This window comes from Podarcis cretensis (assembly GCF_951804945.1).
Source record: "Podarcis cretensis genome assembly, chromosome: 13".
Lineage (NCBI taxonomy): Eukaryota > Metazoa > Chordata > Lepidosauria > Squamata > Lacertidae > Podarcis > Podarcis cretensis.
Genome location: NC_137182.1, coordinates 32443658 through 32468343, shown reverse-complemented (window position 1 = coordinate 32468343; position 24686 = coordinate 32443658). Strand labels below are relative to the sequence as shown.

At 40.2% G+C, this 24686-nt stretch overlaps 2 protein-coding genes across 2 annotated transcripts in view; one reads left to right on the top strand and one right to left on the bottom strand.

The window, feature by feature from the left end:
* Positions 1-24686, bottom strand: part of LOC307201562 (olfactory receptor 14A16-like) — a gene marked incomplete at both ends in the record, with an annotated part of 47183 nt that overhangs the window by 11757 nt on the left and 10740 nt on the right. Inside the window, one exon of the mRNA XM_079950845.1 lies at positions 1384-1611. Within this exon, the coding sequence (XP_079806971.1) occupies positions 1384-1611 (228 nt within the window). The remainder of the gene's footprint in view (positions 1-1383; positions 1612-24686) is intronic.
* On the top strand, positions 8146-9099 carry LOC307200440 (olfactory receptor 14J1-like; the record flags this gene model as incomplete). Its single annotated transcript, XM_079948985.1, has 1 exon — positions 8146-9099. One exon carries the CDS (start codon positions 8146-8148, stop codon positions 9097-9099), a length of 954 nt encoding a protein of 317 aa, XP_079805111.1.

Sequence of the window (24686 nt, the reverse complement as noted above, 5' to 3'; positions counted from 1 at the left end):
TTCTGTGAGCTGTGACATCCCTCAAACTCCTTTTGAAATTCAGAACTGTCTTCTTCTTCTCTGGAAGAGTCAGGCTGAGGAGGAGGTCTCCACCATTCCTTCTCTGTCCAGTCCCTGACAGATACTGAGCTAGCAAATGTGGGACATTGTAAATCATTTGCGAGCAAGGTGGTGTACCACAAAAACATATATTTTAAAATCATAGGTTATAAAAAAAATGTACATAACCATTATTATTTTTATAAAAAAAGATCATAAAAGCATCAAATGACATACATTCTGTATAGTATACAATATAAAACCCTTCAGAGAAAGCACTTTTAAAGATGTAAGACTTTGACTTCCTCCTGTTCATGTATTAAGACTGTCAAGAGGAAGCATGCCTTTGTCCTCCATCATTAAGAAAAGAGCATCATGTGCGTACAAAAGAGAGGGTCTTGTCTGGGGTGGTGCTCCAAATGTCGAATTCCTCCCCTCCAAGACGGGGAGCACCAACTAAGCACAAACACTGGATCCTTTTTTTGGAGCAAGGTTAGCCCATTTTTAGATTGGGGTATTTTTAAACAGGTTGAATGGTTTTGTTCCTCTTAATTTTTATTGTATTGTTGGTTTGTTGTTTCATAACAACAGGAATATTGTCCTGAAGTCCATTTTGAATAAATAAAAAAGGGGGAAGGATAAAAATGTAATAAATTTATTAGAAATCATTGTGCATCACTGTTGAGATGAAGACTTAAACACATACAGTTAAAAAAGACTGGATGATGTACTTTGACTAAAACCTAATAACTTTGACATGGCAGCCTTGATCTCTTTGTTTCTCATACTGTAAATCACTGGATTCAGCATGGGTGGAACCATTGAATATACCATAGTAAATACCAAATTCAGAACAGAGGTAGACTGCAGGTAGGCAAAGAATCCGGTAAAGAATAACGTGAAGATGACAGTGAGGTGGGGAATGCAAGTTGAGTAAGCCTTTTGCCTTCCCTGCACAGAGGGAATTCTTAACACTGCATAGAAAATCTGCACATAAGTTACAATGATGAAGGTAAAACAGCCTAGCCCAATGATAAAGCTCAGCATAACAGCTCCAATTTCAATTAGGTATAAATCTGAGCATGTAAGCTTCAGTAACTGTGGAATTTCACAGAAGAACTGATTGACAACATTGGAGCAAAATGGGGCTGCAAAGGTGCTGCTGGTGTGTAGCACTGCATGGAGAAAACCACTGATCCACACACAGGCCACCGCTTGCATGTAGGCTTGCTTATTCATCACCATCTCATAGTACAATGGATTGCAGATGGCAACATACCAATCATAAGCCATGAGTGTGAGAAGGAAGAAGTTGGATGATATAAAGAAGTTGAACAAAAGGATCTGAGCTACACATCCAGAATAAGAAATTTGCCTAGTATTTAAGAGGGAATTGGCCATGGATTTGGGAACAATAACTGAAACTTGCCCGAGGTCCTGAATAGCCAAGTTCAGCATAAAGAAATACATTGGTCTGTGCAAGTGGTGATCAGAAGCTACTGCAGAAATTATGAGAAGGTTCCCCATTAAGCTTGCCAAGTACAATACTAGAAATATAATGAAGTGCAGAATCTGCAGTTCCCAAGTCTCTGAAAATTTGAGGAGCGCAAAGTCAGTCACTGTGGTGGTATTAAACATTTTTGCACTTTTTAGAAGGCCTGTAAAAGGAAGGAGGAAAATTAAAACTAAATATATATGGCCAAGGTCCTTAAAAAACCCAAAAACATGTTCTTGTATTCACTGAAATCTCCTTGTTCACAGAATTTCACACACATGGGAACAGTAAAGCAATAATTGTCACCCTAGAAGATTAATACATTAGATTTGGCTGAATCCTGACCCAAATCAAGAAATTTAGACTTTGGTCCAGTTAGGCGGATTTGTTGGGCTTACAGATTGAGCAGTGGCTGCTGGGTTAGTGATGGAGGGTGCAATTCCGCTGATTGCAGGGTGCTGCTTTGTTAGCCTGTTCTCCACAAGAAATCCTCCACTCTGATGAGTATGTTTCACTCATGAGTGTGTTTAATAAAAAAAATAAAAAAGGAGAAAGAGGCTGCATAGAGGCATGTCCAAGGCCATGACATGGGAACTGATATGTATGTGCACACACAACAGAAAATCCTGCTCACCTCAGCTGGCCAAAAGCATTCTCCCAGATGCAGCAACGTGCAGCTGACAGGACAGGGTTTCCACAATAAGAGAAAAATGCTTGATAGAATTGCCATATACAAATATGCAGATATGAAGAATATGCAGATCCTGAACCTGTGAGAAATTGAGGAGCAGTAGCTGCTCAGGATCAAGCTTCCCAAGCCCAAGGGCAAGTCCAAGCCCAAGCTGCTCCCAAGCAAAAAACCCCAGACATTTCCATTAAAATGTAAAAATCCACCTGGATGGCATCTTGCTCCCCAAAATGAGGACATGTCCAGGTTTTTCTGGACATATGGGAATACTACATCATTATCAATTCAGTGAAAGTCTCCATGCTAGAGGTAATCTGTAATGAAGGTGCAGAATCTGAATTTCCATACATATGAAATTCCTATTCGCATGCTTTCTCATTATTCACATGCTTTCTCATCATGGTGCTGATTGAGATTATCTGCACAGTAGACCTGATCTCTGTTACTAGCTTGCATGCATTACTCTAACTGCCCAAAGTGTCCCTGCCACAAGGAAACCACTCTCTCGAAAGTTATATCTATAAATAACTTACAAGTTTTCTTCTTCATGGATTTCTTTCCGCTCCAGAAGCAGTATCATCTCTAACATTTTAGAGTACTGTGTCCCTTACCATTCATGGCAATGAGCAATTCTTTCTATGGCAACAGTAGATGTCACCATAGGACAGTGGCTAATATATATACATAATAATAATAATAATTTATTATTTGTACCCCGCCCATCTGGCTGGGTTTCCCCAGCCACTCTGGGCGGCTTCCAACAAAGATGAAAAATACACTAAAATGTCACATATTAAAAACTTCCCTGAACAGGGCTGCCTTCAGATGTACATGGTTTGTGTTCCCAGAGACTTATTCTCAAGAGTTCAGTGCAGCAGTGGAAATGCACTGAGGCATACACTAGGAAAAAAATAACTTTGTGGTCTGTAGTTCTGCTGATATAATTAGCACAGGTTGACTCCATGTAGGGGTATTAAAATGACAGAGAACTCATGAGACTCAAGTTCTTCTTGGCATGCATATACACGCAACATTTTCCAATTTTTAGCATGAGATGTAGGGGCATGTTCTATGACTTGATGTGCAGAGGTCTGAGTACTGTCATGCTTCCTCCTTGAAATAATGAGAAAGCATGTGAATAGGAATTTCATATGTATGGAAATTCATATTCTGCACCTTCATCACAGATTACATTACAATTATGGTGCAGTGGCCTATGCTTCTACTATCATAATGGGATTTTCACTCTGAGTAAATATCTGAACTTGGCCATGAAGGTCAAACTTTTAGCTGTTAAACAACAATAATATGCTTCAAAATGCAGGTGATAACAGAGATAAATTTGGGATTGTGGGTAGACCTGCCTTATGCTGACTCAAACCACAATATTCTTGTTGGCAACAGCTATCCAAGATTTCAGGTAAGGGTCTTTCCCAGCTGTACCTGGGCATGTGGATTGAACCCTGACTTGCAGAGTAGATGCCCTGCCATTGAACTATGGACCTTTAAATTTCTGACCTTTCACCAGTAGCCCTCATTCTTGGTCCCTCATATAACCTTCTTGATTTGCATTAAGTGGAAATGATTTGAACTTTGATGTTCTCTTTGTAACAGAACAAACCAATGCCAGAACTTTAGAACTTTCCCCATGTAGATTTTTTAATGGCTGCACTCCAGTTACACAGAAGTAATAATAATAATAATAATAATTTATTTATTTATACCCCATCCATCTGGCTGGGTTTCCCCAGCCACTATGGGCTGCTTCCAACAAAATATTAAAATACAATAGTCTGTCAAACATTAAAAGCTTCCCTAAACAGGGCTACCTTCAGATGTCTTCTAAAAGTCTGGTAGTTGTTTTTCTCTTTGACATCTGGTGGGAGGGCATAGCACAGGGCGGGTGTCACTACCAAGAATGTCCTCTACCTAGTTCCCTGTAACTTCTATAGCCATAGCTTCTTCACACACCCTTGTCATACAGACAGGCAAAAGTCATTATCACAGATCAGTGACACATTTCCAGCTTGGCAAAAATACCGAAGGAGGGCTCAGAACAAAGTGAGTGAAGAATGTGTCCAGGAGTGGGGTCATTGTATGGAGCAAGGCCATTGAGTGTGTGTCTTTATAATCAGACATAGCCTAAGAAGACTCCTGAGGGCTGAATAGAGAGGTTCAAAACTCTTGATGTAGAGATATCCAATGTCAACATGTGCAGCATTCTTCATTATCTACTGTACTGCTCCCTGTATAATTCTCTTAGGAACGTATTTCTGAGAGGAATTCTTTACAGAGTTTCCTTCTTGAATTGTAGGGAAAGAATTTGTTATTTGCTCGAGGCTGGGGATAAACACATTACAATCATACCTTGGATCCCGAACGTCTCAGAAGACGAACATTCCATCTCCTGAACAATTGAAAATGAGAAGTGAGTGTTCTGATTTTTGAACCTTTTTTTGGAAGCCAAACATCTGGTGTGGCTTCCACTATTGTTTCCAGCACACCTGTGCAATCGGAAACCAGTCAGAAGCTACACCTTGGTTTCCGAACGTTTCAGAAGTCGAACAAACTTCCGGAACTGATTCAAATGTTCCCATGTTCTGTGGACCAGATATGCTAAAATGTATCCTAATACTATTGGACACGGGTGGCGCTGTGGTTTAAACCACTGTGCCACTTGGACTTGCTGATCGGAAGGTTGGCAATTCGAGGCCCTGTGACGGGGTCAGCTCCCATTGTTTGGTCCCAGCTCCTGCCAACCTAGCAGTTCGAAAGCATGCAGTGCAAGTAGATAAATAGGTACAGCTCCGGCGGGAAGGTAAACAGTGTTTCCATGCACTGCTCTGGCTTCGCTAGAAGCAGCTTAGTCATGCTGGCCACATGATCCAGAAAAACTGTCTGTGGAAGCGGACAAACACCGGCTCCCTCGGCCTGTAAAGCGAGATGAGCACCGCAAGCCCAGAGTCGTTTGCAACTGGACTTAACTGTCAGGGGTCCCTTTACCTTTACCTTATCCTAATACTATTTGTAGTTCTATATTTTTGTGATAACCAATGGTTCTTAGCAAATAAATTGGACTAAAGAGCTATGAGCAGGGATAGATTTTGTTCCTTTCAGTGTCCTGACATTCTAAGATAAACAAACAGAGCCAGTTTTTCCTAATTACATTAGTAAAAAAATACAGACCAGAGAGTCACTTGATGTCCCTGCTACTGTTGGACTCCTGAGAGCAAATCTCTAGGAACACAAGACAGATATTAATAAACCTCCTTAGCATGTTGTCAATTTCATATTGCCTTCATATACCAAAGTGATGGTGAACATTTGTACAGTTTCAGTGGTGACTAGATAGCTCTAACAGTGCTGAAGGGGAAGTGCATCTGAAGTTGAAAGAAATATCTGAAGGAGGAGGAGGAGGGACTGTGATTCATTGATAGAGGACATGCTTTGCAGGAAGAGCCCCAAACTCAGAACCTTGCAACCTCCTGGAAATGCTGGGGAAGACACTTCTGTGAAATCTCAGAGAGTAGATGCCAACCAGTACAGACAATACTCGGGTGGATGTATTTGTGGTCTGACTCTTTATAAGGCAGGTTTCTTTTTAAAAAGGTAAGAATATATTCCATTAATAGTTTATTAATTGCTCAACTAATAAAAATAACGTATACTGTATACTCCTCCCTTCCAAAAGGAAACAACTTGTTTTTTCTCAATTAATACAATATCTTTTCCCCTCATCACTCTGTATGCCCATGGCATACAGGCATATCTCAGAGTACTTATATGAGTTGTATGCCTGAACACGGGAATATTCTTATACCAACATGTGAATCTTGGCATACATTCAAGGTAATCTGTAATGTAACCACAGCAATTTGGAATAAGCTGGCTTTAAATTTACTTTCCTTTCTTTTTGTTAAAATCCATTTTCTTAAATATAAAAAGATTACAAAATACCAATTAATATTTCAAAACTTAAAAGAAGACAAGCAAAGAGAAGGAAGGAAGCATACATAAGTCTGGAAAAAGAAAAGTTAAGTAAATGAGTAAATAATGAATTGTTTAAACTATTCATAAATAAATAACCAAGTGAGAAGACAAATCCTTACAAATTTAATAAATGTTAAAAAAAGAAAGACACAGCGGTTTTATAAATCATGCAGAATTCAGATCCACCTTAATTGAGGAAGACCATAACCATACCTTGCATTACATTCATTAAACTGGTGGTGAGGAACTGGTGGCCCTGCAGCTGTTGCTGGACTCCAACTTTGGTCAGCTCCATTCCTTAAGTCAGGGATGGAGGGAGTTGTTGTCCAGCAACATCTAGAGGACAACCTGACTCTCTCTCTTTCTCATAAAAGGCAGAAGGGGATGGGGAGAAGTATTGTAGCCTATCATCCTTCACTTACTATTCCAAAATTTCTTGAACAATGCATATTTGTTTTTTCTCTCCCTTTTCTTACCCATAAGGTCCAGGTCTGTTTGCTTAAAGTTGCAAATTCCTATAATTTGATGTACAGGTGGCGCTGTGGGTTAAAGCCTCAGCGCCTAGGACTTGCCGATCGAAAGGTCGGCGGTTCGAATCCCTGCGGCGGGGTGCGCTCCCGCTGCTTGGTCCCAGCGCCTGCCAACCTAGCAGTTCGAAAGCACCTCCAGGTGCAAGTAGATAAATAGGGACCGCTTACCAGCGGGAAGGTAAACGGCATTTCCGTGTGCGGCTCTGGCTCGCCAGAGCAGCGATGTCACGCTGGCCACGTGACCCGGAAGTGTCTCCGGACAGCGCTGGCCCCTGGCCTCTTAAGTGAGATGGGCGCACAACCCCAGAGTCTGTCAAGACTGGCCCGTACGGGCAGGGGTACCTTTACCTTTACCTTTTACCATCCTCTTAAGTGAGGCAATTCTCCCCCTCCACTGCCAATATTTTGCAATGAGTAGCAAAGCGGTTAATATCATAGAGAACACAGAAACTCACTCTCTTTAGGAGCCATGCCTTTCAAACACAACTAAAGTTGGAGCCTTCAAAAAGCTTTATTAAAGACTTATGCAGTGGCAGACCTATATTTTTGGGGTCCTGCTACTACATCTCATATTTTGATTAAAACTGCTCTACTGGATTATCTCACGTGTCAAAGTCACTGGTGTAGATAAATATTTCCTATGCCTTATAGTTTACAAAGTTAACGGGGGGATGAAAAATAGAGAACTGTCATATACATGTGTGAATAAAGTCTCTTCTGGGACCTCTCTGGGATTAGGGGCCCTGAAGCTGAAGCGTCATGAGTTTCATAGTAGATTTACACCTGGACCTATGACTCCCCCATCATGGTATTTGCTGGACTCAAAAAGCTATGGCAAAACAGACCTGATAAACCCTTAACACATGGAATATGTTGCTACTGTGCCCACTCTGATAAGGATAGGAAGAGCTGCTTCCCTGTCAGAGTCTCAATTTCTTGGCATGGCCCACACACCTATTGCTATTACAGCCTCCTTGTTTCATGCAAAATATACTCCTGCTAAAAATGCAAGCAAGTGTGTATAAGGTAGTGGTTGAGCTAATGGGCATTTCTATTCAGAGCAAATCTAGAGCAAACCCTGCTATTCTATCATCTTCTGCCACTCCTTCCTTCCTTCCTTCCTTCCTTCCTTCCTTCCTTCCTTCCTTCCTTTCCCCTCCTTTCTCCCTGCTTTCTTCTCCTTGCCAATGCTTGGCTGTCAGATTCAGAGTGTGACAAATGCCTCAAAATAACAGCCATAAATTAGAATGAATTCTGCAGACATAAAAACAATCACAGTAATAACAAATTGAAATTTCCCAATCCAAGCAAGTGAAGCCTGTCTTCTTACAGCCCTGTGCTATTATTTTAACAGTTGACTGTTTCCTTCGACAGGCAGCCCACACTTTCATGAGGCAAAAACCATGGTGAACCAGTCCTTTGTATCAGAGTTCCTGCTCGAAAAGTTTTCAGAGGTTCGGGAAATGCAGATTTTCCACTTTCTTCTATTCCTGGTTTTGTACTTGGCTACAGTAACAGGGAACCTTCTCATCATCTCTGCAGTAGCTTTCGACCGCCGACTGCACACCCCCATGTACTTCTTTCTGGTGAACTTGGCTATACAGGACCTTGGATCTGTTTCAGTCATTGTTCCCAATTCCATGGCTAATTCCCTCATGAATACCAGACACATTTCTTACTCTGGGTGTGTTGCTCAAGTTCTCTTATTTGTCTTCTTTTTAGCATCCGATGTCTCTCTCCTGACCGTCATGGCATATGATCGGTATGTTGCTATTTGCAATCCATTACAATATGAGAAGCTGATGAACAAGCAAGCCTGTGTCCACATGATTGCCTGTGTATGGATCACTGGTCTTCTCTGTGCTGTGTTACACACTGGATGCACCTTTGCAACCCCCTTCTGCTCCAGTGTTCTCAAACAGTTTTTCTGTGAAATCCCACAGTTGCTAAAGCTCTCCTGCTCTGGTTTGAACCTAAAAGAAATTGGAGCTATCGTGCTGAGTATTTTCATTGAATCAGGTTGCCTCTTCTTCATTGTTGTAACTTATGTCTATATTTTCAGCACTGTGTTAAAAATGCCTTCTATCCAGGGAAGGCAAAAAGTCTTCTCAACTTGTCTTCCTCACCTCATTGTTATCTCCATGTTGTTATTAACTGGGTGGTTTGCTTACCTAAGTCCTATGTTTAGTACCACATCACAGCAAGATTTGTCTTTTGCTGTGATATATTCTGTGGTTCCACCACTGCTGAACCCAGTGATCTACAGCATGCGAAACAAGGATATGAAAATTGCCTTGTCAAAATTATTTGCATTGATCAAAACTTCTAAGAAAGAAATCTTCCATTTTCTTCAGTAGGTGTGGATTCCCTTTCCAGAGCTACCATTCCCAGAGTGGTTTAACAATTGATCCCTCATCACATGAAACTCCAATATTGATTATTTAAGTTGCGATAGAAAAATTAGAAAATTTGCAGCTCCCGTTAGTATACTGGGTACAGGACAGGAGTCATTATCTTATCTGCATGGAAGCTTCCCTCATCCTTGGCAGTAAATCTGTTTAAGATAGCAGAACCAGAACCACCTTCATACCCTCTAAACTCCTCATTAACTTGTTGTGAACAAAGTGTATTTAAGATATAGAAAAGGAGTTGATCTGAGCTTCAGATAAGTACTAACACTCCCAAATGTTACATTTGGACCATAAGCCTGAAGATTTATGTTGCCTTGGGGCAAACCTGGAGGCACGGAAATTTTGTCTCCCACTTTTTGATCAGAGCACCTTTGCAGAAGCAGCTGTATTCCTCTACCCACACCACTGGGCCCAGAAGGTGTAATTTCTGACACTTGTTATTTTTTGCAGCAGTACAGACATTTTATTTCTTACTTTAGCATTATGAGTGAGTTAGAATATTAATAATTATGCTGCCATGCACAACATTAACATGGTATCCTTTTCCTTATGATTGCACTAAAAAAGAGCTTTGTTTTAGTCTTGTCTATATAATTGGGTTATAAACAGAATGTCCCTATTTCCTGAGGAATATTGGATGGTATGCTATTGACATTCAATGAATGTTATGTTATATGCTATGTTCACACTGGTTCAATAGAAGTAAAATTTTCCAGTACCTACTAAAAGTGAACCAGAAAGTATATTCACATAAATCTTGTAAAATGTTTTTCCCCCTCCCCCCAGAAGTAGAAACTATGGTCCCTGAAAGTTGATTCACTACTCTATAATTTTCAAAATAACTGTTGTTAATCTTAATTTTAGAAGAATCAGCATACATTTTTTTTCCAGATTAGAAGCACATGTAATTAGATTCTGAACCCGGATCTCTGCTGACGTCCCAGTGTGCCAATCAGAGTGGGACTGGGTCCACTGGGAGGCATTGCTATATCCTCTTCTTTCATCACTTTCAAGTAGAACATATTTCTCCACAGTTTCTGTGTCTATGTGATTCTTATGTGAATGTTTGGTTGTGTGCCAACTGCAGGGACCATTGTAGCAGTGAGTAGATCTGAGAATGTCAGTGTTTGGCTGTGGACTGGGGAGACTCAAGTGGCTCTTGGTGCTGCTGTTATTGCTGCTCCCACTCCCTTCTCTTGCATCCAAAGACATGAAAGGCAACTGTAGTTATGATGGAAGCATCCAAGATAAATGATACAATCCAGGAGAAGTTATAATAGGTGGAATCTTCTCTCTAATATATACTCTTTCTGAAACCAGAAAGTAAATAAAATAAAATAAAACCAGAAAGGCATCATAGAACTTATAGGTAAGTTATTTTTTAACTAAAAAGTAGTAGCAGAAAATGTATTCACCATATAATGATTAGGGACATGATCTCCTCCCAAAAATTTTCAGCAACAGAGGAATACCAACACATATGAAGCACCAAAAATGTTTCATTACATCCCTCAAGGCTAGTGGTGAGGTTCCTTTTATGACATATATAACATTTTATAACAGGCGCATAGTACATCTGAATAAAATTTAAAACAAAAAACAAAAAAGAGGTGCAAAGGAGCAGAGTGAATTTGTTTGCATGCCCTTTCTTATCAGCTTCCCCCTGCCTCTTTGTGCAGCTGTTTGAAGCCCTTTGCAAACAGCTTTGCCATGATCCTCTAAACCTCTGGTTCAGAGATGTGAAAGAACAGCATGAAGCTGCTTCTAAAAGCAACACTCAAATGGATAAGCAATTTGCATTGATTAGAAACCACTTTCTCCTTCTTGAGCAAGGCATGCACCAAGAAGCAGTGTGGGCATTTGAACACCCTTTGAACTTCACAACCGCTACCCTGAAATTTGAAGTCCCAGCAATTAGGACTTCAAAGCACGGGATCACCTGTTGTCACAAGGTGATTGGTAGGTAGGCAACTCCATCCTTCTGTCAAATTTCGCCTGCCAGGAATCAGGGAGGTAACAATCTAGCCTACCAACAAGAAAAAATTTCTCTGCTCCTCCCAATACTGTTTGCAGAGCAGTTAAGTTTTATTGCCTTACGACTTATCCTGTAAGGGAACAAATGCAAATACTCGTTTGCCCAAATATGCCAAAAGTGTCCAAATTATAAATAATTCCAGTATATTGATTTTGATGGACCACTTAAAAGGAAAAGCTCATTAGAAGTAGAGAGGTTTTCACACACAAGATGTGGAAATCAGGAAAATATTTTTCTGTTCAGTTCAGGGCTTGCCTCACAAATTCAAAACAGAACCTCCCTTCTCAGGTGCAGGCTACCTTATTTATTTATTTATTTATTTATTTAGCAAAACCTAGGGGTTTTAGCTAACTCTTTCTAGAGGTTAGGCCCAATTGCAATTACCAGGAACAAATGTTTTCAAAGCAATGCAATAGAAGTTAACTTCCCCAGATATTTTTTTATCATGGATGTAAAACGTAGCTGTTAAATACAGTGGTACATCGCAGGACGAATGCCTCGTAAGACGAAAAACTCGCAAGACGAAAGAGTTTTTCGTTTTTTGAGTTGCTTTGCAAGACGAATTTCCCTATGGGCTTGCTTTGCAAGACGAAAACATCTTGCAAGTTTGTTTCCTTTTTCTTAAAACCGTTAATACCCAGGGTGCATTCAGGGGGTGCAGTTGCGACTTGACTTCGAGGAGCAACTCATAGCACGCGGTGTGGTAGCCTTTTTTGAGGTTTTTGAAGACTTTGGTGATTTTTGAAGCTTTTCCAAAATCCATGCTTCGCAAGACAGAAAATTCGCAAGACAAAAAAACTCGCAGAACGAATTAATTTCGTCTTGCGAGGTACCACTGTAAATCTTGTAAACATGTTTTTCCAGAAGCATAGGGAAGGAATTAATGAAACTAGGGAACTGTATCCATACCCTGAAATTTGCAAAACCACTGTTATTAATTTCCATTCTTGTAAAGTCAACATCAACATCAAATGTATTTTTTTTAAGATGGGTGATTCAATTCTGAACTGTGCTGAAGTCACAGTGTGCACCTCTATTATGGAATATGCTCCCTAGGGAAATAAGACAAAATCTATCTCCTCTTCTTTAGTTGCTGTCTCAACAGTTGGTGCATTTCTGGTTCTTGTGAGAAATTATCCTGGTGTGCCTACTGCAGCTTGGAGGGGAATTGAGAATGTCAGAATGCTGCTGTGGGCTGAGGAGACATGTTGTTGTGCTTCGGTGGTTATTAATATTACTGCTGTTGCTGCTTCTTCTCCCTTCTCATGTATCTAAAGACATAAAAGGTGGATGCAATCATAACAGAACAATTCAGGACAGTTTCTATCATCCAGGAGATGCTGTAATTGGTGGGATCTTCTCTCTCACATTTCCTAAATTTATATGGCAGAATTTTAAAAATCCTCCAGAGAAGTACCACAGAATATTTAGGTGAGTACTTCTTCAGTGATTACAAATGACTCTTTTTGATGGAAAGGGGGTGGGTGGGTGTTTATGTCACATTAGAATAATGTATGTATTGCTCTGAAATAACTCCAAAGGAAATAAATACTAGTAATATTGACAAATACTTTTTAAAAGTCGTTTGAGAGATGAGTATATATATAGTTAAGCTTTTAAAACAATGTGTAAGGTTTATTACCTTCCTCAAAAACATTTAACTTTCAGTTACAGATAGGTAGCCGTGTTGGTCTGCCATAGTCAAATAATAATAATAAAAAAAAAAACAAAAAAAACAAAAAAACAAAAAAACCTCACCCCTTGCTTTTTCCTGTAAGACCTATTGCAGTCATTAAGAGTCGTCAACAGGCTCATCACAGCTATCTGCCAATCACCCATCCCACCACCCTCCTGAGTAATACCCCTCCCCACCTTCTCACTATATAGAAGGGTCTGGTGACTTCTGTTTCAGTGTATCTGAAGAAGTGTGCATGCACACGAAAGCTCATACCAAGAACTAACTTAGTTGGTCTTTAAGGTGCTACTGGAAGGAATTTTTTTATTTTGATTTAACTTTCAGTTAAGTGAAAAGGTTGGGATGCACAAAGGCAAGCTTTTGTCAAGAAGTGCTCCTGTAAATGGGTGAGTCATATATATCTAACTGCTGTGAAAGTTGAAACTTTCCAGGAGAAACACTGCCATCGATACACACACAGATCCCACTATCCAAATGCTTGTTATACATAAATTCACTTATTCAAACATGAGGAATTAGTACCTAAACCTCACTAAACACACCACTGATTCACATATCAAAGCAGCTGGATCTGCGTGCATACAGTAAACAAATAAGGAGCCTTAAACAAATTTTACTTTTTTATGTTTCACTGGTCTGCAGCAGGCAGTTTACCAAAAAGTATGGTAGATGCAAGGAGCAAGGGAGGGGGAAGAAAGAGGGAGAGATTGGGCAAATCATGAAACATTTTTTCCTCCCTTGTTTGACTTTTCCAAGGTTTAAGAGGGTTTGAAGGGTGGGTTTCCCATCTTTTTCATCTTGTTGAGATCAGCATTTCATTGTTGGGAATGCATTATAAATTTCCCCATAGGAATCAATGGAAATTGTTTGACTCGTTATGTGAACACTTGCATAACAAACCATTTCCTGAGAATGCATTATATATAACTGTGTGCATGAAAAGTAGATGACTAAACCTATAGCACATTTTCAATTTTACTGTTTTTGGCAGTCATTATGTTGTCATATTTTATTTCATATTTATTAATAAAAACAGAGGGAAGAGAAACAGAGGAATTCCAGAGGTGACCTTGACTTTTGATGTGTTGCTTTTGTAAAATCAGTATCTGGTATAATAATATTAATTCCAATTGTGGACTATGAGCCAAAGAAAAGTAGCTTATCCAATAGATTGTATACTCAAATTTATGGATGTCTGAACACTAGTATGAGTTTCATATTGGGTTTTTAGTAATAGTTTTTTCCAAATATCTTATCAACCCACCAAAAACAAAAGCAACAAGAGCATGACTCAGCTACTAATCTCTTTGGGGAACGATCAAGGACATGCTTAAATTTATTTCAGATATATTTCATAAAATTTATATACCATTTCATATTCACAAAAAACCTCAGAGTGATTCCTCAAAGGGAATTTATTTTGACTGGATCACACCTCACCAAATATCACCCATTACTCACTTTTCCACACCTATAGCAATATTTTCATGTTCTTTTCTTCTTGCCATCCATTCATATTCTTGTGGAGATCAGGAAAACAGCATTCAGCTTTCAACATGAAACTGAGAGTGAAAAACTGTATCTATAATAGATTGTGCCATGACTGCTTTTTTAAATTTCATTTTAGTTCAGTGCTTCAGAATTATCAGCATGTCCTCTCATTGATTTTTGCCATTCATGAGATCAATAAGAATCCCAGGCTGTTGCCCAATGTCACTTTGGGTTTCCACATCTATGACAGCTTTTTTGATGCAAGAACTATATATGAGACCACCTTGGACCTACTGTTCCCACAGCAAAGGAAGGCAATAAATAATTATGACATGAATAAGAAAGTGTTGTCTGTCATTGGAGGTCTCACTGTAGAAGATGCCTATCAGATGGCCACCATCTTGGATCAGTACAAGATGCCACAGGTGGGTCTATTTGTGCGCACCTCAGCCTGTCCATGCATAAATATAAGCAAGGATAAGCAATGCGCTTTGAATCCCAACCTCACGTAAACATCACAGGTACTTGAAATTTATAGAATCTTGCTGAATCATGCCAGCTAGGCTATGAATATTATAACTCATCGGCCAGACTAATATTTTAACAATATATAAAAGTAGAAGTTTTGTGTTAAAAGAATGTTTGTAATCATGTGCATGGGGAAGTGGGGCTATGCCAGCTTCCCTCAAACCCACTGGTCACCTTTTCAGATGTTGCATGAAGATACACTGAGGATATGACGATGGGGGAAGATCCTGTGTGTGGGTCTCCAGTCTCCTTATCTAAATCTTTATATTGATGCAATTTTGACTAGGTTTAAATGCTGTGCAAACTGAAGGTTAGCTGGTTCACACATATGAACCACCTTATGCAGTTAGTAATTAACAGCATCAACCTTTATATATATATATATATCTACTCAGAAGTAGCCTATACTGCTCTATTATGAGTTTAATCTCTGAATTATGCAGTTAGAGCAACAGCCTAATATACTCTATTGGAAATCACATGGTGGGATGTGAGTGTGGAAGTTATATGGAGAATATTGAAAACATTATTTCTAAAGACTATGCTGAAAATTTAGTAGTAGATACTTGTTGAGCATTTTACTGTAAGTTCTCCAATTTCTAATAAGCTATATATCTATCATTCATTAGGTCAGTTATGGAGCCTATGACACAACACTGAACAGTAAATCAACTTCTCATTCAATATACCGAATGGCACCAAGTGAAACTATTCAGCCTCTTGGAATTGTCCAAATACTCCTTCATTTTGAATGGGCATGGGTTGGCATCGTTGTTTCAGATGATGATGATGGAGAAAGCTTTGTGCATATTTTAACACCTCTGCTTACCCAGAATAGCATTTGTGTTGCGTTATTGCTCAAGATAGAAAGAGCGTCACAAGACCATAGTGAAGCATTCAATACACAAATGGCAAAGATTGATGCAGCACTTCAGTCTGAAGTCAGTGTGTTTATTGTCAGTGGAAATGAATATTCTCTATCGGACTTGAAATTAAGAGTAAGAGTGTGTGAAGTTTTCAGAATAGTTGATATTAGGAAAGTTTGGATTACAACAGCTCGGTGGGATTTCACTAAGGGAACAAGAGGATTCCGTGGTTTTGATTACAATTTCAATGGCACCTTATATTTCTCGGTACAGACAACTCCCGTGCCTGGGTTCCATAATTTTCTCAAGAACTTAAAATCCGATGAACAACTGATGCACTTTCTCTGTTTATTCTGGGAATTTATGTTTCACTGTTCAATTTCTAGTAAGAACTATTCACGTTGTAAATATGGTCAAAGATGTACGGGAAATGAGAAACTGGAAAGACGGCCTGCGTCTGAGTTTGAGATGGATATGACTGGTGAGAGTTATACTGTCTACAATGCTCTCCATGTGGTGGCTCATGCTTTACATGCTATTGATATGTCAAGCCAAAGACTCATGCTGGATAAAGGCAAATTCAAACACTTGAATATTCAGCCATGGCAGGTAAAGTCTATTTCTCTGATGTTTCAAATTTTAGAACACATCTGTAGCCAAGATTTTCTCCAAATAATATTGAGTGGAGAATGAAATATTAGGGATGTGCTTTGGCTCTAAGTATTTCCTGATTTTACAGTTGAAAAGGTGAATTTTTCACATTCCCAGTTTGGATTACGTTGTTAGCAACCTCAGAGTTATTAATGAGTCCAAAGCTGTTCTGTGCCACAGACTTAAAATTGTCCAATACATTAAAACAATAATAATAATACAGAAGGAAAATCAGACTGACAAGGAAGATGTCCTGAGCTCAAGTGTAAAGGGATAGGGGAGGTGGAGTGTCTTCCATTTTGCTGGATATATATGTTTTAATTATGGGGAACTGTTTTCCCAGTGCACTCAGATAACTGACGTGCTTTCCATTGGAAAAGAAGCCATGTCCCCACAATTACATGGTTGGAGTAGAAGTCCACTAACACTCAGTGGAGTAACATGGTCCTTCCTGGGTGTTGCATTTTCCAGCCCAAGTCAACCCTGGAGATTCATGCTATTTCCCTACACCATTTCCTATATGCAAGCCAATAGAGAGATTTATCCCAGGAGAAGAGGTTGTATTCCCCAAAACTTCAAGGGGCCAGACCCCACACCAGCCAATTGCCCACAGGGTAAAAGATCATTTCCCAGGTCAACAAAATTTTCTCCACCTGAGAATACTCTTTTTCCAAACTACCATTATGGACCTCTATGTCTTGTGTTGTACCAGTCCTAGAATGGTACATTCCACCCTTGTAACATAATCACTCTGGCTAACATTCTGGTTTTTTTCCTTTCTAGAGTCATACCCTAAGGCAAAAATGTCATTGTTTCTAGATATATCTGTTTAAGATTTGACTTACTTAATCTACTCCAGGGGATTTTCATCTCCATTTTTAGCATATATAGTCAATTCCTGAATAATAAAGCAGATTGGAAAGATACAGGATGGCTCAGCAACAGATTGGGCTTTTTCCCCAGTGCTATATATGCAAATCAAATTGTTGGCCAATGCACACATCTACCAAATATTAGTAATTCACAGCGATTCTGACATTGTATATAGTCAGGGTCGGACCACCCATAACACAAGGTGAGGCAACTGCCTCATGCCGCAGGCGCCACATAGCCAGCAGATCCCAATGTAGAACTTTATTCCCCCTTGTTCCTAATGTATATTTTCATGCCTCTTCCATGGTGGGGAAGGAGTTGCCAAAATGTCTTGGCCTGGCCCTGTATACAGTGGTACAGAAACATAAGCAGAATTGGCTGTGTCTTACTTCTGTATACAGGCAACCCCCAATTTACATGGGGGTTACTTCCAAGGCACCATGTGCATCAGTGAAAGTGAGCATATTTGGAAGACCACTGAAAAAGACTGCAAACACCCCATTCCATCCTGCCCTCCCCCCACCGCACCTCATTTCACCCTTTTTGTAACTCTTTTTGACATTTTTGGATTACTTCCAGATTCACGCATGTATTGAACGTCCATTAATTGGCGGTTGCCGGTACTTATGCTGCGTAGTAAAGTATGTTTATAAGATTAGGTATTATACAGACCATATGGTGGTGGGGCGTTCATTTTATAAAGTTTGGGTGGAATCCAACATTTTCTATGAAGAAGCTACCTCACACAATCAGGTCAGCCCTTGAAATGAGGGTGCGTTGCATGAGTGGCCTTCTGCTGTCTAGATCCAATTCCCTCAGTCAAGCTAAGGGCTTGCCCATATCTCCTTTATTCCTCCCTCATCCATGCAGCATTCTCCTCCAGTTACTGCTTTCCTACACTATCTCCTCCCTGATAGTGGAAATTCTCTATGCTTTGAAAGTCCAAATTGGTGAACTACATCAATTGTGTAAGGAATTTATGGATTTAGGGTGGGGGGAGAACATGTGGGACAGCAGTAGTTGGAGGAGAATGTTGCATGGATGAGAGAGGCACAGAGAGTTCACTATCTACATTCAGCCAAGGAAAAGACAGACTTTAACAATTAATTTTAACCTGTGTGATTTGCTTAATGGAGAAAGCTCTCGTAAGACTGGAGGAAATGTCCTGAGTGCTACACTTTGGCTTGATCCTGCAGGCTCTTCTTGTAATATCATGTATTAGTTGCAAAGTGATTTCCTCTGACTGTATGGTAATTTCAGCATAATAAGCTCAACTTTACAGACCCACAATAATGTTCTTTCTCACTTTAGGTCCATTCTTCACTGAAAAATATCCACTTTAACAGTAGTGCTGGGCATGAAGTCTTGATAGAAAATGGAGCCATTTCAGCTGGCTATGATATCATCAACTGGATTGTTTTCCACAATCAATCTGTCCTGAAAGTCAGGGTTGGAGAAATTTCAGCAAGTCACAGTTTCATTCTCAGAGAGGATAGAATTATGTGGAGTAGCCGATTAAAACAGGTAGGAATTTACATACTTTTAAAGTCCAAGGAATCAACTATTAAACCACAGGTGATGTTCAAAAGCAAAACACTACAAGCAAATTCCTTTCAGGTGAGGAAGGACACTGTGCAACGCTTGTTAAAGTGCCAGCTTTGCTTATCAACACAGTTGGGGACCTATATGGAGTAAGGTGATCTTTTAAAGCTGTCATAGTTTGATCATTGTTGGCTTTCTTTAGCATTTTTTAACGCACACCTCCAAATCAGTTTTCAAGTTGCATCCTGGCCCCTGAAAGTATTGTTACATGCCACCCCCACCCCCCAATGTCTGAGTGGTTCAAGTCTCCAGGGAGTTCCAGGATCTCTGTTTTGGATGATGAGGCACAATGGAGACTGTGGTGTCTTTATATTATGTGGTTTATTTACACATACATAAAACCAGGGCCTGCCATAGAGGGGTTCAGATCATCAACATTCCAAAAGGATTTTGCTTCTCCCACAGGTACAGCAGTAACCCTGGCCTATAGCTTGCCTTCATGGGTCAGACATAATGCCTATCTTACTCTCCCAACTCCCCCTGCATTACACTTCTGCCCACATTACTTCCAATTCTATATTCTATACCCCTGGCTTTTATATACAGAGTGAGGGAGTGTAATTTAAATGCCTTTTTGCACTTTGCTCCTTCATACTGTCAACCTAGTAGTTTGAAAGCATACCAGCATGACTAGATAAGTAGGTGCTGCTTCAGCGGGAAGGTAAATTGCATTTCTGTGTGCTCTGGCTTCTGCCATGGTGTTCAATTGAGCCAGAAGCAGTTTAGAATTCAGTATGCTGCATTTTTAACTGCCTTGTATCACAGCAAAACACTAAGGCTGCTTGAAGAGGGATCAGAAGTCAGAATTTCCACGTTTCTAAGTAGAAAAATATAAATGCATTGGTGGGTTTGAAAAGATGGATGCCACCTTCATTTTTAAAAACTTTTTGCATGATCAGACACCACCCCAAGCAAAGTGTGCTGAGAGCTGCCCCTTTGGATACAGACGAATGGCTCAGGAGGGGAAACCATCTTGTTGCCATATCTGTGCCCCATGTCCAGAAGACATGATGTCTAACAAAACAGGTATGTTATGTCACTTTTCTTTTGGATGTGTTTCATATAGGTAGATATAGATAGATATCCATTTTATGGACTATAGAAACAACATGAAGAGCCATTTGATAAAGACTAGTGAATATAAAATGACATAAACATCACAACATTAGCAGTCAAAGCAAATATAATCACCCCTTAAAAACAAGTATTCGAGAGAACTAACAGAGCCAGCGAGGTGTAGGCTGGATTCTAAGCCCATTCAGCTGGATCATATGACCTGGCAAACTGGTGTAAGTTAAACTAGCAAAAAGTGTGGTGTCAGCCTAACACAATTTTAAAGGCTTGCATTCCCTCTACCAGACTGGGATCACCTCAGCCAACAGGAATCCCACTTCTGAACAGACCTTAGATCTCGTGGACTTTATACAGTGGTACCTCGGGTCACAGATGCTTCAGGTTACATATGCTTCAGGTTACAGACTCCGCTAACCCAGAAATAGTACCTTGGGTTAAGAACTTTGCTTCAGGATGAGAACAGAAATCGTGCTCCGGCGGCGTGGCAACAGCAGGATGCCCCATTAGCTAAAGTGGTGCTTCAGGTTAGTAACAGTTTCAGGTTGAGAACGGACCTCCGGAACGAATTAAGTACTTAACCTGAGGTACCACTGTATTGGCTTAACTTATGCCAGCTTGCTTTACACCACCTTCTGTTGTTTCCTAAATTTGATATGGAGAGACTCCTGTGCATGTACATTTTATCAACTTTGGCAAAAAGGAGAAGATGGATAGTAATTACCGTAAATGGGGAACACAGTTTCCTTTCACATAGAATAAGTGGTTTAGATCCCTAAAAGCAGACCAAAGGTGAGAGGGAGCACAGCAGACTTGAAAACATACAATTTATAAAAACGTAAAATTAAAAGGAAAAATACAATTCAAAGCCCTTAGCATTTGCTGTTTACTTAAAAACCTTTCATCCTTGATCATAAATAACTTTCCATCTCTTCATTTTGATGCAGATCATGGAAAGCCAGTGTGGTGTCCTGCAGGTTTTGTCAGACATCACCTCCCATTGTTCCTGATGATTGTCAGGGCTGTTTGGGGCTCAGGGAGTCAAACATCAGGGGGCAAAATGCAGACAGAGGCATATCTAAGGCATTAAGTCTTAATATTTTTCTCTCTGCATGAAACAATATAGATATAGTGATATAGAAATGGGATGGACTGGACCTAATGATACTTTGTTTTGTCCTTTTAGATGCAATTAATTGTGCCAAGTGCCCAGAAGACCAATATCCAAATGTGGGAAAGGATGGATGCATCTACAAAGTCAGAACTTTCCTAACCTATGAGGAGCCCTTGGGAATCGTTTTAGTTTTCATAGCTCTTTCCTTTGCTGTGGTCACAGGTATGGTGATATACACCTTTATGAAGAACTGGAATACCCCCATTGTCAAAGCCAACAACCAGAACATTACCATCACTCTTCTCATCTCCATCCTGCTTTGCTTCCTTTCTTGCTTGCTCTTCATTGGCAAACCTGGGAAGGTGACTTGCCTTCTACGGCAAACAGCCTTTGGCATCGTGTTCTCGGTTGCAGTTTCTTCTGTGCTGGCAAAGACCATCATTGTGATCCTGGCCTTTCTGGCCACAAAGCCAGGCAACACAATGAGGAAATGGCTAGGGCAGAAGGTGGCAAATGCTGTTGTTCTCTCCTGCTCCCTCATCCAAGTAGGCATTTGTACTGCTTGGCTGTCAGTCTCTCCTCCATTCCCAGATCTTGACACACACTCTCTGGCAGGGCACATCATCGTTGAATGTAATGAAGGTTCAATCACCATGTTCTACAGTGTCCTTGGCTACCTGGGCTTTTTGGCCATCATCAGCTTCACTGTCGCTTTCCTCGCCAGAAAGCTGCCTGACTCTTTCAACGAAGCCAAGTTCATCACGTTTAGCATGTTGGTGTTTTGCAGTGTCTGGGTCTCCTTTATTCCAGGTTATCTGAGCACGAAAGGGAAACACATTGTGGCAGTGGAGGTGTTTGCCATCTTGGCTTCCAACACTGGCCTCTTGGCTTGCATCTTCTTCCCCAAATGTTATATCATTGTTCTAAGACCTGATCTAAACACCAGGAAGCAACTAACGGGAAAAGGGAATTAATTATTTATCCTTATTCTAAACCTTTAGTTGTCTGTGTTGTGTACATTCGGTCTGTTTCTCGTTCTTCCAATCCTGTTTATTTGCATTGTAATCATTGAAATGGATTTGTAATACTAACTAGTGATTTTATTTCTGGGAAGTGAGTTGGATTGTTCATGCAACAGGATTGTCCCTTATTTCAGTGGAAAATGCCACATCCTGTGTTGATATAGTTTTGTCCTGTATTTCAGGTAATCTCTCTCTCTCTCTCTCTCTCTCTCTCTCTCTCTCTCTCTCTCTCTCTCTCATTGTTCTAACACATGATCTAAACACCAAGAAGCAACTAACAGGAAAAATAAATTAATGGTTAATTCTTATTCTAAATCTATATATATATTGTGTAGTTTACATTTAAACCTATCCAGTTTTAATTTACTGTAATCACTGATCTATATTTGTAAATTAATGTTGGCCAGTGAGGTTGGTTCTGAGTTGGATTAATCACTCCACAGTTGATTTGAATAGAAATGGTCTCAATGACTAATACCACTTCCAATGCAGAAAAGTGTCAAAGTCAGATCTAGTTTGAGGATTTAGTTGGTAATTTTGCCTAGGTCAAAAATAACCTCCTTCCAAAATTTTTGAGCTATAGGGCAATCCCACCACATGTGAAGGACCAAACCTTTTTCATCACATTCCCTCCAGCATAGTGGCAGAGTTATAACATATGATAGTTTAACAGGTGTCCAGCACCATCTGAATATAATTTTTAAAATCAGAAGTGAAAAGGAGCAGTTTGAAGTTGTTTGAATGCCCTTTCTTAGCAGTTTCCCATTGCTTCTTTGTGCAGCTGCTTGCAAAGGGCTTTCAAACAACCCTACACTGCTCCTGCAGCTGTCTGAAGCTTTTTGCAAACAGTTTTGCCATTCTCGTCTAAACTTCTGGTTTCAGAGAAGTATGAAGCTGCTTCTAAGAGCACCGCTAGAACGGATAAGCAATACTCACTGAATGGAAACAACTTTCTCCTCCTTGAGGAGGAGATTTATAAAGGAGGAGATAAACTGAGATTTAAAGGAGCAATGTGGGTGTCTGAACACCCTTTGCAGCAAAGGGCTTTCACAAGCCCTACACTCAATTTTGAAGTGCCAACAAGTAGGGTTTCAAAGCACAGCATCGCCTGATGCCACTGCGACATTATCATATGCTCCAGCAGTCACAATTCTCCCAGGGCACTCATCAAATTCAAAAAGTCACCCCATTTTCTGATTTAATCTGGGAATGTTCCAATGCTGGAGGATGAGCTGGTATGCATGGAGAAAGCCAATTTCATGGGAACAAAAGGGTTACCAGTATTAACAGGGCTGTCATTCCTAGAGAGGAAGGGAAGGGTGTCAAAAGAGGACCTTCCAGTGTGGTGTAGTGGTTAAGAGCAGTAGACTCGTAATCTGGTGAACCGGGTTCACATCTCCGCTCCTCCACATGCAGCTGCTGGGTGACCTTGGGCTAGTCACACTTCTTTGAAGTCTCTCAGCCCCACTCACCTCACAGAGTGTTTGTTGTGGGGGAAGAAGGGAAAGGAGAATGTTAGCCACTTTGAGACTCCTTCAGGTAGTGATAAAGTGGGATATCAAATCCAAACTCTTCTTCAAACTCTTCTTCCTGTCCAGTGTCTGTCCTTCCATGTATTTGTGAGATTTACCACCCCACCTTTCTTCCAAATAAAGCTCAGAGTGGTTGTACCCTTGTTTTATCAACCTGTGGGGTGCTGGAGTTTGAGGCGTGTGGGGTGACGAAGTTATGATGGTCGAGGGTTGGCACTGCAGCTAGGTGGGCTTCTAGGGGGAGGGGTTTTCTGCATCATGAAAAACTTAAATAAGAATCTTAACATGCACCATCCCATGACTGTGATACTGATGTAGAATAGGGGAAAAAATATTTACCCAAATATTCCACATGTTTCTGGATTATAAATAAATTCAGTACATTGATTTTGATGAACCATTTAAAAGGAAAAGCTCATTAGAAGTAGAGGGGTTTTCACATAGAAGGTGGAATAATCAGGGAGGTTTTTCTCTGTTCAGTTCAGGGCTTGCCCCTCTAAGCCAAAACAGAACCTCCGTTCTCAGATGCAAGCTACCATTTGTATTGAAAAACCTAGCATTTTAGGCCCAAGTTAGGAAGTTAGGCCCAAGTGCAAACAAGAGGAGAAATGTGTTCAAAGCAATGCAGTGGAAGTAAACTATCCCCATATTTCCTTATCATGAACCTAAACCTTTGCCATCAAAGAAATTTTGTAAACATGTTTTTCCAGAAGCACAGGGAGGCCATTATTGAAACCAGGGAACTGTTTCATTACCCTGAAATTTTTGAAATCACTGTTATTAATTTCCAATCTTGTAGAGTCAACATTAACATCAAAGGGTTTGTTTTTTTAAAGGCAGAGTAGAAAAGATGGGTAGAAAAGATGGGTCACAGTTCTGAACTGTGCAGAAGTCACAGTGTGCACCTCTACTCTGGAATATGCTCCCTAGGGAAATAAGACAAAATCTACCTCCTGTTCTTTAGTTGCTGTCTCAACAGTTGGTGCATTTGTGGTTCTTGTGAGAAATTCTCCCAGTGTGCCTACTGCAGGGAACTATTGCAGCTTGGAGGG